We start from the raw sequence: 13,103 nt of genomic DNA, 5'->3' as shown, positions 1-13,103 counted from the left end.
GTGGAATCTTACAGCTTGCCACTTCTTTCGCTTGTTGCAGGGTGATTCAGTTGTGGATCAATCGATTAGTTGGTGATTGGGATTGTTTGGTAATTGCATCTGTTGTTGGTATGACCAATGTCCCCACATCCAATACATATAATACCTTCGCCCTCATAGATAATTGGTTGGGTGTGCAATCCAATTGTAACAGATTTTATGATCGAGGATTCCAAAGGGACTTGTATGCTCAACCTAGCATATCTGCCCCTTAAGGTTGAGGATGTGCAGGAGTCCAATTTGAGGAGCCCTCTGACTCTTGACCCTATTCTTTCTCAGATATCGTGTTCATAAAACTCTGTTGGTAGCTGAGGAAGACATATCCAAATAGATGTGGAGGCGAGGAGTGTTGCTCCAGGGATAAAGTTTGGTTCCCATCTTCGCACTGTTAGGAAATGCCCAAAAACGAACTATGGCACACCACGAAGAGCCTTGGTCATGCTCTCCTCCAAATTGAATTTGACAGTGAAAAAATCCCATCCTAGATCGATTAGGATGAGATTTTCCTCCGGCTTCCACAACTCATTTAGTTTAACTTTGAGTGTTAGATGTGAAATTCTTCTCGCAAATAGTTTCACAATGGCAGAGAAGCACCAAGAGTGGTACAATCTTACTTTGTCTTCTTGGGTTAGAGCAATGGGTTCAGGATTGAGGTGCGAAGGTTCCATAGCATTAATTGTGAGGATATGTATGGGATCGGGACTGCCCGCCTACAACAGGCCATATCGACTTTATATTATTATTATTATTATTATTATTATTATTATTATTATTATTATTATTATTATTATATGATCGGGCTTCCTACCTGTAGCAGGCCTTATTTTTACTCTAAAAATTTGAAAATTTCTGTCAAGTTTCAACCACGAAAATCAAATAAATTGGCACTTTTGTGCTCTAGAATCTACCACATTAAATGAAATGAAGGAACAATTCTATATTACCTTTTATTTAGTTTTTAATTGTAAAACTTTTATTTTAAGATCGAAAATTAATGTACGAATTAAAGACAAAAATATTACTCCTTTATTTTATTTTAACTGTCGTTTTAGTTCTTTTCACGCTCGTTAAAATAATAAATGTAAGATATTATCTACAGAATCAACATATAGGAATACTGTAATACATACGAAAAGAGATAAATCACAAATTCACACCAAAGAAGTAATATTATCTGCACCCAGGATTTGCATGTCCGTTGCTCACAATATTTGACGAGTGCGAAAGAGTCGAATTCATGATTTGAGCTTTATAAATTTAATTTTTAAAATTCTTAGTAGTAATTAAATTAATTGTATTTTTAAAAAATATTAAATTCAGATAAATCTGATGTCACAACACTGCACCCGCCTCGTAAAAAATATGACAAGACAACGGTGTGGAAGCTTTCAGCAAGGTCGAATACTGTAGAAATCCAAATTTGTCTGCACTCAAGAAACTTCATGCCAAAAGAAAGAAACAAATAAAATTCAACATTTCACACATACTTCAAATGCAAACCACACACTACCAGGGCTACACAAGAAGGTTAGGTGTGATTTGGTTTTCCTATTTCATTTTAAGGAAAAGGTAAAATATTTATTATAATTGGGTTTTTCTTTTAGTAGAAAGAAATTATAAATCTCTCATATTTTGCTAGTTTTTTTTCTTGTAGAAAAAGGTTTGGACTTTTATAAATTAATTGAGGATCATTCTTATTCAATAGCATCCACAATGTAGTCTTGTCTAGATGGGAGAACTTTTCGGGACAAAGTATTAGTGTGTCACTTGTGTTTACTTTTTTGTAATTGTTCTCTCGATATTTTGTACTCTCTTTTATATAGTGGATTACTCATCTATATCCATGGACGTGGGTCAATTGACCGAACCACGTGTTTGTGTCTCTTTTGATATATTTCTCTTTTATCTGATTTATCATCGTTCATGTTTTATTTTACTAACTTCCGCATAATACCTTATTATTTCGATCCTAAGACAACCTTAAACATTTGGAATTAACAATAAATCCTTTTTATAACACAACTTTTCATTGTTTATATTGTATATTTTTACCATTTTAGGATGAAAGTACGTCCATCGGTGGGACAATGTTAAGTTGCTAACCTATCCTTGGCTTCAACGTTACGAGTTACGATATTACATGAGAACGACTGCTTGGACTTTATATGAATCTACACTGAAATTTCTATATCAAAAGCTTCGAGTAGGAAAAGCATATCACTGAATATTGGATTATATACAATCTTGTAAAAATTATAATTAATCAATCGAGAGTCTCCTATACATTTAGAAGCTTTTTATTTATTGCTGAACGCTCAAGAAAAAGTAGAACCTTAGGGAGGTACTTTCGTTTTGCTTTACTATAGCAATTTTAGATGTGTCGGTTGCTCTCTTGTGAATGCTCGTCTAGCTCTCTCTCCTTGATCTTTTCTTTTTGTTTTAGCTGGATTTGGCCTTTTAGTCACCCCTTCGATCAAGTAGAACTTTCTATCCTACATTTTTTTCCCACGATACTAATAAAGATTAGGGGTGTACAAAGGAAATCGACAAACCGTACCAACCCAAAAATTCGAGTTAAATAGAGAGAAAAAATGACTATGGTTTGGTGTTGGAAAAAAAACCCCGACCATAAGTGGTTTGGTTTGGTTTGATTTTAACTAAAAAAAGTCAACCGAAACCAAATCAGCCCGACATTACATATATAGAAATTTTAGATATATTTAATATATAAATATACTTATTGTGATGTAATTTTTAAATATTTCTTAAACTTTTTCATAATTTTATCTTTTAAGATATTATTTCAAGGTTGGACTTAGAACTTTTGAATATTCCAATAAGTTTTATAGTCATTAATATTAGTAACTTAAATAATGCTAATAAAAGCCAAATCAAAATCAAATCAATATTAATGCTATCAAAAGCCATTCAATTCAATACTATGAACGACAATGTATTGAATATCTATTTTTTGTTTTGCAATAATTTAGATAAAAATGCATAACCTATTTTTATTTTTTCTTTAGTGTTTAGTCATGTAATTAATACTCCTTTATTAGTCTACTTATTTTAGCATGACTTAGTACTTTTAGATTATGTTTATTTTTATTATTTAATTAGCAATATTTATATTACATAATTTTATTATCTTTATTGTTGAATATCTTAGAATAATGCCATGATACATCTCATATTTTGTATTATTTTCTTGAAAAATACCTTATATAGTTGTAGCTTACTAGGATTAACGAAATATTTTGAGCACAAGTAATATATTTCGTTCTACGAAGATTTTACCGGGAAAAAACCCGAATAACCCGAAAACCCGAGATTGAAAAAATCAAGTTTTATTGATTTGGTTTGATCTTTAGATTTAATAACCCGACACAATTGGTTTAATTTGATAATTGTAAAATCCGAACCAACCCGACTTATATACACCCCTAATAATGATTACAATGGATATATATATATATATACCTGAATACAAAGTATAGTCCGTAAATACGGCTAATAACACTAATATCCACCGACGGGCATATAGTTGATATTTTCCACACAAAAAGTTTTCATTGTCTGTTGATGACAATATTTGACGAGTGTGAAATATGACAGGCAGCATGTGAAAGCTTGTGGCCAAGGTCCAATAATCCCACCCCCACCATACACCAAGTTTCGACTAGTTAGAATACGACAGGAAATCCAAATATGTTTATAATCAAGAAACTTCATACCAAATAAAGCAACAACATTTTCATACATAATAAAATTCAAATGCAAAATTAACAACAAACTCTATTTTACAATCACCACATACTTGACACTACTTACTATCAACTTTACAAAGTTCCAGAAAATAAAAAGACATTTTAGGAAATAAATACAACCTTAAAACATATGGAATTAACAGCAAAAACTCTCTTACAACAACACCACAGTTTTTGTCCTCTTGTTTTTTTTTTTTAACCATATATATATTTACTGCATGTTTATTTTCCAAAGATTGATTTAAGCCACCAAATTCCTTTGGTGTCCTGTGGGCTATCGTCACCCTCTGGTGGAGGATCAGACTGAGGTGTCTTGTGAAGTTTACTCACATCATAGCCTACTTCTTTAGCCTTCTCAATCAGCATGTTGTATATCTCTTCGTCAAGATGTGTTTTCCTACATAATATCTGCAAATCAAACAATATTTTGTTAAGCTCTAAAAACCTGACAAATAAAAATTATAATATCAGGGAACTAGTAGTCAATGAAGTAAAGAGAGAACCATAAGCTCAAGATCAAATATTAGCATGAGGTCAAATTCAAATTCTTAGTCGAAAACACTAGGTGATTCTTACTGCGAGGATGGGAGAGTCAGAGGCAGACTATAACAACCTATGTGTATAGTGAGGGGTCACCGAATCCCGTAAGCTTCAAAAAAAATCTTTGTATATCTATATGTATATGCCTTGAAAATAGTTAATTTAAAGCATTTGGCATCCTGAATACTAAAAAACTTTTAGTGGTACTGATTGAGCATAATATTGTGTCCCGTTGCGTAAAAATCTGCCTCTCTATGCTGGTGAGAGATAGCTAATACCGATTGAATAGTCAAGGAGTTGAGGTGCACGCAAACTAATTCGAACACCACGATGTATATGTAGCTGGTCTTTTATTGAAAACTAAACCAATTTTTCAGCACATAGATGGACACTATGCTCAAGCAAACATGTAAAAGATATTAATAAAGAATAAACAAATTCCCAGATGAACAATCAATTCCTCAAAGCAGACACATTAAGTCATCTAATTATACTCGAAGCTCGTCCAAATTTTGGAGGAGGACCCTTGGCGCAACTGGTCAACTGGTAAAGTTATTGCCCGTCGAACCGTGAAAACAGTCTCTTACAGGAATACAGGTTAAGTCTGCATATAATATATAGACCATTGCCCTTATCCTTTCCCACATCCATAACAGAAGTTTAGTGCAGCCGCGCTGCCCTCATTCAAGATTCACATGAAAATGGCAAAACCCATGACTTTATAAAATGTCAAAAGAAAAGGGAACTTACCCAAAGATAATTCCTACTAGGCTGACCAATCAAAGCATATTGATAATCATTATCAATATAAAGAACCCAATAATCACCAACAATAGGAATAATTGGCAAAAATGGAGGAATATAAAACTTCACTTTAAGCTTAGCTTCATCACTTTTAGGATCAGCTTTATATGCAGTCCCTTCAATTGAACCTCTTTTTCCATCACTCCAAGTTTCATTTAACACATGAACTGTACCATCTGGATTTAAAGAGTAAGTGGCTCTTGTGTTTACACCATTTTTAGGCTGATTTCTTGATGGAAAACTAGCTATTTCATACCATCTTCCCATGTATCTTTCAACATCCAAATTCCTCACTACTTCCATTTCTTTTGTGGACATTTTTCAAGAAAATATTTTCAGATTTCAAGAAAATATTTTTTTTTTCTCAAGATTTTTGAAGGTTGGAGAAGGGGTTTTAGTAATTTTTATATAAGGGGTTTTGGATTGGGTTTTTGATAAGGTTTAGTGAGATTTGATGAGATATATAAAGGTGGTAGGGTGTAATGTGAAATTTGTGGATATAGACGTGGGGGCTTGAGCACCTTACAAGTGTAATAATGGATTTTAGAATACATATTTTTGGCTGATTGAATTGGTAATTTCTAGAATATTCGTATTTAATTTCTAATACAAGGGGCGGTTAAGTTGTTTGTTTTTGGAATTTTAAAATATTCTTTCGGATGAGGGGGTATTTGTGCAGTTCGGATTGAATATGAAAATTTTGATTTAGATATTTGGGTTTCGGATTAAATAAATGACAATTCAAATTCAATCCAAGAAAGCTCGGGTTGGGTAGGATTTTTTAAGTTCGGTTTTGGGTTAATCGGATTAGATATTTCGAATTTTCAGTTTTGAGTTTATAAGTTTAAATGTTTCTTTTTCTTAAAAAAAAAAGGAACATCTAAATAAAGCAATCACGTTAAGTTACCTAAAAAGTTCCTCATTTTCAGTGCTTCATTTAAGAAAATACAACAAAGACATTAATAAGGCCGATAAGAAGTAGCAATAATAAAATTATGTCCAAATAGAAAGTATTCTGCAGTAACTTAATAATCAATACTGAATTTATGTGATAATATCTAATGGATAGGGTATTGGACTTATTACTATTGGCATATGGATAATGGACTAAATATAAAGTATAAATTTTTTGAATTTTCGGATATCCAAAATCTGAAGTACCAAATCCAATATCCAATCCAAGATCCAAATAAATTAAAAATTAAATTTGAAATCCAATCCGTAATCCGAAAATCCAAACCAAATATTCAAAATATTCGGATTTTAATTTCGATTTTGGGTTTGCCCAAACTATGCCCGCGCCTAGTTCGGATTACCCAACACGCACATGATTAATGATGTGCATAGTGTTCGGATCACCTTACATGCACATGATTAATTTTATAAGTAACCTATTATTTCTCACTAACATAAAATATGCACTCCCTCTGTTGACTTTTACTTGTCCATTATGGATTTTGCACACCCTTTAAGAAATAATAAATGAAACGAATAATTTACCATAATGCTCATATTAATTGATGCATATTTTTAATGGAATTGAGAAAATGATTTGAAACGAGTAATTAATATTGTGCGTATAACAAGAAAAAAAAATTATATTCTCTTGATATGCTAAAGATGACAAGTAAAAGTGAAAACCTATTTTTAAAATATTGAACAAGTAAAGTGAACGGAGGGAGTATATGATAACTTTATCTATTAAAGCTTGGACAAATAGAAAAAGATCACACCTATAGGTAACAAAAAAAGAATTGCAACAACAACAACATACCCAGTAAAATTTCACTAGTAGGGTATGGAGAGAGTAGAGTGTACGCAAATTTTACCTTTACCCCAAAAAGGATAAAGAGACTGTTTCCGGGAAACTAATTGCATATATACTTATTCTATTTAAAATTAATGCAAGTTAACATATAACGATAAGTTATTTATCAACATTATTTTTCTATGTTTTAATTAGTGCTTGCCGAAGAGTTATATGCATTTATTTTTAAAATGACTATAAATCTTTTCTACATAATAAGTGTATAAAATTTAATTGGGCATTTCATTCATTCAGTTAAGTAATTACCACATAACTAGAAAAGTTATATTTGAATGCAACGGATAGAAAATGATTATGGTGATAGTGATTAGTGAGTGTACTAATTAAGACGTTATGTTCTCTGTGTAGTTGGTAGCCACGTGACCCAAAATGGTAAGTGTATAATTTGTTATAGTAACCATATTTAAGATTTCACATATTCTGCTAATAAACTAACTGAAGTTTTTTTTTTCCACATTAATTCCTAGTTTTCAATTTCAAACTCTGTTTAGTTAATTTTTCTAAGAGGGTGTTTGGATTGGCCTTTAAGCTGGTCAAATCAACTTTTAAGAACTTTTTAATTTTTTTAGTATTTGACAATAATAAAAAGTGCTTAAAATAAGTCTAAAACGGCTTAAAATAAGCCAAAAGCAATAAGTTGGGCAACCCCAACTTATTATTTTTTGAATTAAAAGTGATTTTTGCTGAAAACCCACTCTTTTTAAGCCAATCCAAACGGGCTCTAAAATCAAAGACGAAACAAAATTTAAATTATTCTTAATTAACTTTAAAAGACAGTCTGGTACACTAAACTCCTGCTATGTGCAGGGTCCGGGAAAGGACCGGACCAATTCATTTTTCTATAGTAATTCTCTGCAACAATTTTTTTTTTTTTCATTTTTCCGTTTATCTCCCGTCAGACAATCGTTAAGGATGTAGCAAATTCATCAGTATTCACAAATTTGAAACAGAATGGATTAGAGCCATTCCAAAAGGTTTCACTCTAGGAAATAACAATGTAAGAGATTTCTTGATCAAAGTTTTGTTCTGATTTGGTTAAACTGTGGGAACAACAATTTGGAAGATATTGATCAGGCATCTCTTATTCTTCTACTTTGTGATGCAATCCATTTTAGCACTACACCGTGGAAAAACCACATGCTGAGTACACTGGAAAATTACATCCTAATAAATTTCACTGTATTTGTTTTGGACTCTTCTCTACCGTGACACAGTTACACTTGATCAATCTTTAGTTACTTGTGAGGCATTATCAAGATTCAGAAAGGGCATCAAAATTTGAGGACGAATATTGGACTAGAACAGCTCCGAATGAAGCGGAAATTGATAGTGAAAATTCATATAACCAACTACAACTACCTCAAGATTGCAGCTTAGTTGCGACATATGAAGAGAGGGGAACAAATTGGAGCGATGCAAAACATAAAAGAGAACCAGAAAGAAAAAAAAAACTGAAGATTGTCAAAGGAATTGAAAGTTGCACAGAAATGAGGCTCAGATATGTTTAAACTATCAGAGCAACGGCCAATTCACCATAGCTGCGAAGGTCAGAGCTTTTGTGAGATAGAAATAACACAATCTCACTAAAACTCTCAAGAACATCGCCAAGCCAAGATAAGAATCAGCTCAAATATCTGAGATTTGAAGCTTTCTGGATAAGACCATTACAAACTCATTCACTAGGTGTAGGGTTTGCGACGAGTTGCAAATAGTTGACTCCAACTATTTTGGTGCAAGGCATAGTTAATTGAGAGGGCTGTTGATTTTTATTTAAAAAAAAGAACTCACAGGCCATCAAACTTCAGTGGAACAAAGCAACCACCCATAGAAGCTCCTGCAATGTCTGAATCACAGAAAGCTTCATTCTTATAGCACAATCAAAGTATTGAGGTATGCTCAGATATGCCTTCTCTCAAACAAAAAATAAGGGGAAAAAAACAAAAGCTTTAAAAACTGGCATGGCAGCAAGCAACAGTGAGCCTCATCAGAGTTCAGACAGAAGAAAAACACCGACACGGAATTTTTCCCTCAATATCTCACAGACCCATATCAGAGCTGTCACGCCAAGATGCAGTTTTCAGCTTAACAGAAAAATGTCTGATTCATCTTCCACAGAAGACTAAAATCTTCACAGCTCTCTGTCTTCACCAAGCCTCAAACGTAAGCTAATGCTTTTCACAAAGCGTTGGAGAACTTCAAACTATTGAATATTGGAAAAAACGAGTCCAAATGGAGCGGAATGAATAGCAAGTATTCATATATATGACAGTAGCTTGTTTGAGATTTAAGTGTTGTTCTTGTTGTGAAGAGGGGGAAATGACAATGTTGGAGAAATGCAAACATAAAGAAAAAGGAGGGAAAAAAAGGCTATACTACTGTCGAAGAAATAGGCAGGTAGAAAGAAAGAAATGAGGCTCATATTTGCCTAAAACTATCAGAAAAGGGCTAATCTGCCATGGCTGCAAAGGCCAGAGCTTTTGCGAGACAGGAAATAAAACCAGCTCCCAAAACTTTCCCTGAACTTTGCCAAGCCAAGATACAAATCAGCTCAAATATCCGAGATTTCATGCTTACTGGATAAAATCATAACAGCCTCATTGATTAGGTTTAGGGTTTAGACAGGAATGGATTCATATAGCCAACCACAACAATTAGGGAATGAGCTATAGTTGATTGATTTATCATCATAATCATCATCATCATTGTCGAGATATAATATAATTATCAGAAGTGTACTCTCCATCTAACAGCTTAAAATATCAGATGAGATGGTCCATAATCATTAGCATTTTGCAGTGCAAGGCTGTAGATCACAAAAGAATTCATCGGCTATGAACTCATAGAGAAACAGAGCAACCACCCTTAGGAATTCATGCATTCTCAGAGTCACAAAACCCTCTTTTTTTAGAATAATCAAGGTAACGGGGTAGGCTCAGATTCACTTTTTTTCAAACAAAATCCAAAGAGCTTTAATAACTGTCATGGCTGCATGCTTCAGTTGGCCTTAGGAGATGGAGAAGAAACATCAAAAATGGATCGTTTCTCTCCACATCTCACAGACCAATCTGAGCTGCCATGCCAAGATACGATTATTGTTTTTCAATATCAACCAAATTTTGCCCAAACGCCTAAACAGTCTTTTCAGCTCAGAGGAAAATGTCTGATTCATCTTTCAGAAACAGCAATCTTCATAGCCTCTGAAAAATGGAATCGAAGGAGTAATAAATCAATCAACTACTGGTGGTTTTGCAAATAGAAAATTTTTCATTTGAGAGATCATCGGCAGCGTAGAATGACAAGAGTGTGGCAAAACCACCCATTGAAATTCCCCAAAGCTCTTTGCTCTCACCGCAGTCTCAGACTTAAAACTAATCACCATCTTTATGTTTCCCTTTTGAGCTCAGATGCGTGTTATAGCTCAAGCAAAAGAGATCCGACGACACCATGGCTGCAAAAACCACCAAATCTGGGGCATGCCCCGCCAAGGTACGGGACGGATAATCTCAAAATGCTCAATTACTAAGCTCAGAAGGGAATGAAAGATATGCAAAATCATCATCGCATCTTTCGAGGCATCAATCATTCTCACCACCTCCGGCATAACTTGTCTCTAAATCAAACAAACCCTAACAGCTTGTTATGATGGTTGTTAACCATTATATTGTATTGTTATTTCAGATAGGCCAAATACATAGGCAGCTCCTCAAACTTGCACGAATTGTCATTTAAACACTTCTGCTTTACAAAGCAAAAGAGAAGGCGACGCTGCCATGGCTGCAGACACCAGTTTGCTACAAAAGCCATACCAGGCCGCACCGCCAAGATACAGGCCGATACTTTCTTAATAACAAGATTGAACATATCCCAGAAAGGAAAGCAATCTTCACAGCCCCTTACAGCATCAGTAGCAGCAGCACAGAGTGAAGAGGAAGAGGAGTACACCGCTGTCTTTGGTTAACAGATTTTTTCTTCTTCTTTTTCTTGTTTATTCCAAAGGGCTGTTGGTATTTTTGGTTATGAATGGAGAAATCACAGGCATAACAGAGAGGGGCAACCACCCTTTACAGAAAACCCACATATCTCTGATGCCTCATTCTTCTTTCTTGATAGGATATGCTCAGTTGATACTGAACAAATATGGTGATGGATTAGGACTGCAAGATGCTTTATAACTTGTAGTAGAAAGTCGCAGGTTAGACATATTCCGACATTGAATCATGGAAAACATTCTGCTTTTTTTTTCTCTCAAGAAAATGGGTCTCAGATGTGCCTTATGATAAGACAAAAGAGAAGCCAGCCACGCCGTGGCTGCAAACAGCGGTTGCATGACAGACAGAAAAGTCTCAGTCACAAGCATACCAGGTTGCCACGCCAAGATACTGGTTGGATAATCTCTATGCCCTAGTTGGTTAGCCCATATATAGAAACATCATCATCACTGCCTCTTTATGTACCTTCCATCAACACCATAAAAAACACAGACACAGAGGAAAGACACAGATTACAATGTATATAAGTTAAATTCTTTTTGCAGTTTCTGCTATTTCTAAAAACAAAGGGTTGTTGGTTGTTTGATAAGGGACGAAAATCAATGGCGGAACAGAGAGGGGCAACCACCCTTTAAGAACATCCCAAACTCTCTGTTTTGCCTCATTTCTTTCTTTCTGAGCTAAGTATTCGTTTGGGTAAATATTTTGGTTTTTTCCAAGTTTCCCAGTTCTCTTTTTCCCTCTTTTTTCTTCGTACTAGTCTCTGGATAAGCCTTGGGTAAAAAAGCCATAACATTAGCTTGGCCTTCGTGCTTTTATAATAGTATAGATATAGATCAATAGATAGAAATCCCCTGAGGAAGGGTTAATTTCTTAAATCAAGACTTACATAGGCCTTTCGGACAAAGCAAAAGAGAAGGTGACGATGCCATGGCTGCAGACACCAGTTTGCCACATTACCGGGTCCCCCCCCCCCCAAGATACGGGTCAGATACTTTCTCAATGCTGTCATTGAACATAGCCCATGAAAGAAAAGCAAGATTTGCACAAATAGGATAATTTGAGGCCACTGTTTAACGGCTCAGATGTGTGTTATGATAAGGCAAATAAGAAGTCAGCGACGCCATGGCTGCAAACACTGGTTGCATGTGAGAGAGAAGACTCAGTCACAGGCTATACCAAGTTGCCAAGCCAAGATACGAGGTCAGATAATCACCATGCCCTAATTGATTCGCCCAGATATATAAACATCATCATCATTGCCTCTTTATGTACCCTCCATCAACACCTAAAAAACAACACACCACACACAGAGGAAAGGCGGATATGTAGTAGTACTAGGAGGAGGAGTATTCTTTATGTTTCTGTTTTTTCCATGACAAGGGCTGTTGGTGTTTTGTGAATAAAGGAAAATCAATGGCAGAACAGAGAGGAACAACTACCCATTAGAGAAAATCCCTAATTCTCTGTTATGCATCATTTCTTTGGGCTGATAACTTGTAGCAGAAAGTGCCACAGTTCACATATCCATGTTCTTTTTCCTTTTCAGCAAATGGGTCTCAGATGTGTGTTATTGATAAGGGAAAAGAGAAGCCAGCCACGCCATAGCTGCAAACACCAGTTGCATATCAGAGAAAGAAGTCTCAATCACATGCCATATCGGGTTACCCATGCAAAGATAAAGGTCAAGTTAACTCCATCCCCAAATTCGTTAAATCAGATATAGTAACATCGTCATCACTGCCTCTTTATGTACCTTCTATCCACACTGAAAAAACAATACACAGTCACACACAGACACTTGTGTCTGGAGGAAAGACAGAGATGTCAGTGTATATAAGTTAAATCCTTTTCCAATATATGTTTTTCTCATAAACAAAGGGTTGTTGGCTGTTTGATAGTTGGACGAAAATCAATGGCGGAATAGCAGGGGCAACCACCCGTTTAAACAACAACAATAACTTGTAGCAGAAAGTAGCACATGTCACATATTCCCAACATTACAACAACAGCACACCCAGTGTATATCCCCACAGTGTGAGATCTGGAGAGGGTAATGAATCCCAAAAAAGATTCTGTTTCTTTTTTCTTTTCAGCAAATGGGGCTCAGATGTGTGTTATTGATAAGGCAAAAGA

At 34.9% G+C, this 13,103-nt stretch overlaps 1 protein-coding gene across 1 annotated transcript; it reads right to left on the bottom strand.

Moving 5' to 3' along the window:
- Positions 1–3,777: 3,777 nt before the first annotated feature.
- Positions 3,778–5,600, bottom strand: LOC107805368 (temperature-induced lipocalin-1). Its single transcript, XM_016629397.2, has 2 exons — positions 5,097–5,600; positions 3,778–4,214 (listed from the first exon to the last, which is right to left on the bottom strand). The coding sequence occupies exons 1-2, from the start codon at positions 5,466–5,468 to the stop codon at positions 4,029–4,031; spliced, it is 558 nt and encodes a 185-aa protein (XP_016484883.1). The 5' UTR covers positions 5,469–5,600; the 3' UTR covers positions 3,778–4,028.
- Between the last annotated feature and the right edge of the window lie 7,503 nt (positions 5,601–13,103).

This window comes from Nicotiana tabacum, chromosome 9 (genome assembly GCF_000715075.1).
Source record: "Nicotiana tabacum cultivar K326 chromosome 9, ASM71507v2, whole genome shotgun sequence".
NCBI classification, from domain to species: domain Eukaryota; kingdom Viridiplantae; phylum Streptophyta; class Magnoliopsida; order Solanales; family Solanaceae; genus Nicotiana; species Nicotiana tabacum.
This window is presented reverse-complemented; position numbering and strand designations above follow the sequence as displayed.